This window comes from Sceloporus undulatus, unplaced genomic scaffold (genome assembly GCF_019175285.1).
Source record: "Sceloporus undulatus isolate JIND9_A2432 ecotype Alabama unplaced genomic scaffold, SceUnd_v1.1 scaffold_1605, whole genome shotgun sequence".
Classification (NCBI taxonomy): domain Eukaryota; kingdom Metazoa; phylum Chordata; class Lepidosauria; order Squamata; family Phrynosomatidae; genus Sceloporus; species Sceloporus undulatus.
This window is the reverse complement of record NW_024804525.1, coordinates 1-5,306: the sequence shown is the minus strand read 5'-3', so window position 1 is coordinate 5,306 and position 5,306 is coordinate 1. Positions and strand designations below refer to the sequence as shown.

Genomic DNA, 5,306 nt, shown 5'->3' with positions numbered 1-5,306 from the left:
AAGTTATTATAAAACATTATCCACTGCATATTATTTTGTCCTTTAAACGATGAGTCAAGGACCCAGTTTGTGAATCTGCATCAACCTAATTGATCTGCATCAAAGCCCTCAGGACATGGTTTGTTATCTAGCCGATAAAGATAAATTTGTTACCTGGCAAATCGTCTGCTGTTGATATATGTGTGTATTTTGTTGTTATTTGGATATAGTGTGATGCAAAGGCCTTTGGCCAAAAGCATTACAATTTTTGACTCTGACCTTCACTCCCTGCTGTCTGCAAAATACAACTGTTGCTCCAACCATCTTTTTTCTCCAAGCTGAGTCTGGGTTCTTTTTTCTCATGCAGACGATTTGGTCCCTACTCCAACACTCATGGATCCCGCAGGATTGCAGGAGGCCAGTCCAGTGTCTGCAGATGCAAAAACACACTTCAAAGTTTGCAGGTTCATCATGGAGGCAGGTGAGAGGGATGCTTCAGGTTTGCTATTTTAGCTCAAGATGAAGGTCCTCCTCCCCAACCCTCTTATCACTTCCTTGCCGTTTTGTGAGGAAGGAAGGTTGTATCAGGAGGAGAAGGATGTGTGTTGAGATACACAGTACAGGTTTAGTCTCCCTTATCTGAAATGCTTGGGACGAGAAGTGTTTTCAGTTTTGGAGTTTCTCACATTTGGGAATATTTACATATATTGCATATACTGTAGCAATAGCAATAACAAGTATATTTCTATACCGCTTATCAGTGCACTTAAGCACTCCCTAAGCGGTTTACAATGTGTCAGATAATTGCCCCTAACAAGCTGGGTACTCAGCATGGAAGGATGCCAGACTGAGTCGACCCTGGAGCCTTGCCTGGGATCAAACTCACAACCGAGTGGCTGCAGTATCAGCATTTAACCACTGTGCCACCATGAATGGAGAAACATGAAATGTATTTTTGTTTCCCTGTGGATACCAAAATCCATGAATACTCAGGTCCTGTTGAATATAATGGCATAGGCGTTTATCAGACAGGGTTTCTGCAGCCCAGATCTGGGGCTTCTGTGGATTGGGCAATTCAAAATGACATGTTATCCAGAATGTATTTCCATACCTGGTTGATTTCAATGGGAGCCCCATATGCAGGGCTTCCGTGGGACTTCCGAACTGGCTCCTCATTTTGGCGCGTTTTGGCGAGTTCGCTAAATAAGGGATTGACGGGAATTGCATTGGGGCTCTGCAAATTGGTCTGGTGTGGAATCCCAATTTGCTTGTTCTCCTGTCCACCATTGAAAAGACCCCCAGGTTGCAAATCTCCCATGATGCCCTGCTGCAATTTGCCCCATTTGCTTCCGCCGGGGCTGGGGAGCGATCATGGCTCCATCGGGGCTCTCTCTCTCCTTCCCCACTGGAGCCGGCCAGCGTGCTTTCTCCCTGCCTCTCTCTCTCTCTCTCTCTCACACACACACACACTCTTCAGCCACATCTATATCTACATCTATCATCCTGTCATTCTCATCTATTTCACATACACACACACACACTCATACACACACACACACACACACACACACACACACACACAAAAGGGGGGGGGGAGGTGCCTGATGGGAGCTCCGTTCATGCCCTGCCTTTGGCCTGACCTGAAGTGACCCTTTTCCTCCTGCTGACAGGTCACTGAGGCTGAGAGAGAGTGACCTGTTGTTTCCAACTAAAGTAGACCCATGGAATCAATTAGGAATAAAAGGGAAATGCAGCACAGGCGTATAACACTAACAACAACAACAACAATAATAAAGGCTCTTAAGTTCCAGGAGGTGACGTTTGCAGCACTCATTGGGGCATTCTCCTCCTTTTTTTAGAGCCAGATGCCAGAATGTGCAGATTCTGTCATCAGATTAAAAATCTCTGGTGTGTGTGTGCTTGTGTTGTGGTCATTTGGGTCTGCCCTTGGCCCCATGTTCAATCCCAAAATGCAAGGTAGTGCCATCTCTGTACCCTGTATCCCACTCCCTTGCCACCCCAGAATGCCTCATACACAGGTAATAATAGTAATAATAATAATAATAATAATAATAATTCCTCACCTTGGAATGCCAGAAAAGGATGCATTTTTTTCCTTTCCCTAGCCTCCCCCCAATTTCCTTAGAAACAATAGCAAAAACTGTATCAATTTGACAATATGCCAAATTGGACAGAGAAACATTTTTAACATTCGGATTGCAACATTCCTTCGGATTGCATTGCAGCAATTGATTCCAAGCAGCTAACCACATTCTATCTAAATATAGATCTACCCATTGCAAAAAATATGAGAAAAATAATTTAAAAAAATTAAAAACCAAAGGGAAAGGTCCCAGCTGGAGACCAGAGCCTTGCTTTGCCGTGCTCCCCTGCTCTGCCCTGAAATGACCCCCGTCAATCACCCCCTTTTTGCCTCCTGTCAGATTTCCCTTTTTTGCATTCCTCCTTCGGCTCTTTCCTCTCCTCCTCCTCCTCCTTCTTCTTCTCGGATGAAGGGGAGGGAATGCTCTGACCTCTATCCCTCACTGGATTTGCCCCTATCATGATAAGAGAGGGCAACTGCTACAAAGGGAAGGAAAGAACTCCCAGAATTCCATAGCATTGAGCCAGGACAGTTAAACTGGAGTTAAACTGAATTATCTCCCCAGTGTGGATGCAGACTAAGAGAAGGCAACTGAATGACAGGAGAATGGGGCTCTGACATTGAATTTCGCTGCCAGAGAAGGGAAACTAGAAGGGAGAAAGAAAAAAGGGGGAGCTGTCATTGACACGAAGCTAACATTCGCATGAAAGTGGACCCAGGCTCCCTTCTTAGCCCCGGAAGTGCAAAGGTTCAGGATGCCTTCAGGGCCCCACTGGGCATACGCAAGGGTCCCAATTCGAGTCGTTGAATCCCCATGGTATGCACCAGTGTAGAACTACCATTTGCACTCACTCCGCTTTCCCTGAATCTGCATCACGTGACTTCCTTCAATTCGATTCCCCCCCAGTTCGGAAGGGTAACGTAACAACGACCAGGTATGAAAATAAATTCTCATTATCTCGTCAATGCGAATGGCCCAATCTGCAGAAGCCCCTGCAGAAACCTCGTCTGATAAATGCCATAGTAAGATGATGTCCCTTGTAGAAAATGACAAAATCAAAGTTTTCTTTTTGGAATATATATATTTTAAATATATTTTCAAACTGTGGATGGGTGTGTGTGTGTGTGTGTGTGACTCTAGTTTAGTTTGTTTGGTAACTTTAATCACATTTTAAATTTTACTGACATTTCAAAAATACAGAAACAAATAATGTGGCTCTCAGTGCTACTGGAAGCTGGTTTACTTATTAATTATTATTATTATTATTAACCTTTATTTATAAAGCGCTGTAAATTTACACAGCGCTGTACATACAATCTTTTTAATTGGACGGTTCCCTGCCTTCAGGCTTACAATCTAAAAAGACATGACACAAAGGGAGTGGTGGTGGGGAGGGGGCATCTCTAGTAGGATAATACATATAAAATACATAGCAATACAGGAAATGATTCAATAAAACAGGCAAGAAAAGAACATCAAATAGCAAGTGACAATTATGCAATGCCTGGGAACGCTGCCCTGAACAGAATGGTCTTCATTCATTCATTAAGAGAGAAACTGGGTAAAACTAGGTGCTGAATAGTGTTACCAGGGGCTATGCAGGACAATGGGAGTTGTTAAAGTCTGAAGGGCCACAGATTCTCCACTCCCTGAGTTAGAGGCTTCACTTTGGGAGCTGGATAGGAAAGCACATGCTACTGTGTAGCTCCCAATCCTTTTAGTGAGGTCTGTGCAGAAGCCGATGGCCATATTTCCCCTAGAAACCTTATGGGATGGTGATCTCTTGGCTCCCATTTCCCTGCCCTTGTAGTGGTGCTCATTATTCACATCTTGAGGGAACCTGATTTATACAGAGCCAAGGGGGAATTGCACCTTGTTTTGCCTCCCTTGTCCAGGCCTGGTGGGGTGGTGGAGGTGGTGGTATGTGGTTGTGTGAGCTAGAAGCCTCCTTGTTATATCTCCTTAATGCCAACAGGTGTGAAACTGGGCTTGCGCTCCATCCCCATTGCCACAGCTTGTACCATATATCACCGATTCTTTACGGAAGTGCCTCTGGAACCATATGATCCCTACCTGGTAGCCATGGCTGCCCTTTACTTAGCAGGGAAGGTAGAAGAACAGCATCTGCGGACAAGAGACATTATCAATGTGAGCCACAGGTAAAGAAGGGAGAATTTCCTCTGTGCGTGTGAGAGATAGAAAGAGAATACTGAACTGGATCGGTTAAAAGTCTGTAACTACATGGGCAGAGATAGCTTTAGACTAAGACTCTGGAGACCAGGGTTCGATTCCCAGCTCTATCATGAAATCCGCCGGTTGACCTTAGGCAAGTCATATGCTCTCAGCCTCAGGGGAATGAAATGACAAACCTCCTCTGGACAAATCGTGCTAAGAAAACCCCATAGGTTTGTCTTAGAGTTGCCTTAGAGAAATGTCTTGAAGGCCAACAACAAGAAACAACAACTACTACATGGGCAGAGCTTAACGTGCAGATCCTGTTTAAATTGACAACTGACACCACCCAAAAGGATTTTGCACACTTAAATGTTTGGGTTGCATGTGAGCAAAGCCACTTTGCTTCAAATGAGACTTCCTTCTCAGGCAAGAGCAGGGAACTTGTGATTTTCCCGATGACCTCAGATACCAACTTTGGTCAGTATTGCACTGCACTGTTATAGCACTATTATGCCACTTTAACTGCTCTGGCTGCTTCCTGTAGCATTCTGGGGTTTATAGTTTAGTGAGGTCCAAGAGCTCACTGGCTGAAAATCCTAAAGGCCCTTCCCTCAACTGCAAATCCTACAATTCAACAGGATGCAGCTGTAGCAGTTAAATAAAATAATACCACTATAAGAATGTAGTGTGATATTGTCCAAAAATCCAACAGTTTCATCTGGCAGCGTTGATACTGAGATATCTGGGGAAGCTAATGCGGGATGCTAACAAGTACCAATTGATTTGTTTTTTAAAAAACCCATTAAAGAATCAGGATGTAAGTTACCACACATGGGGTTAGGAAGAAAAAATGTTTTTAAGCAAATACAAATAAACCCTTTTTTAATTTGTTTTTTATTTATTCCATGTTATTCAGTAGCCACACAAGAACAGCCTTCAAGAATTAAGTCTGTCCTGCCAATTAAAATGTGGCCTTGCTGTTTAAATGTGGCCCCACCAGTGAATCAGATTACTAAACTTTTAGTTGATCATTTTACTGATTGAAGG

At 43.8% G+C, this 5,306-nt stretch overlaps 1 protein-coding gene across 1 annotated transcript; it reads left to right on the top strand.

Moving 5' to 3' along the window:
* The first annotated feature begins 224 nt into the window (after nt 1–224).
* Nucleotides 225–4,273, top strand: LOC121917910 (cyclin-Q-like). The gene is made up of 2 exons (XM_042444024.1): nt 225–460; nt 4,060–4,273. The coding sequence occupies exons 1-2, from the start codon at nt 373–375 to the stop codon at nt 4,245–4,247; spliced, it is 276 nt and encodes a 91-aa protein (XP_042299958.1). The 5' UTR covers nt 225–372; the 3' UTR covers nt 4,248–4,273.
* The last annotated feature ends 1,033 nt before the right edge of the window (nt 4,274–5,306 follow it).

Excerpts from the sequence above, each read along its gene's own strand:
- LOC121917910 (XM_042444024.1), top strand. The coding sequence starts at position 373 with ATGGATCCCGCAGGATTGCAGGAGGCCAGTCCAGTGTCTGCAGATGCA. Across the intron at positions 461-4,059 it reads CAGGTTCATCATGGAGGCAG|GTGTGAAACTGGGCTTGCGC; the intron begins GTGAGAGGGATG and ends TAATGCCAACAG.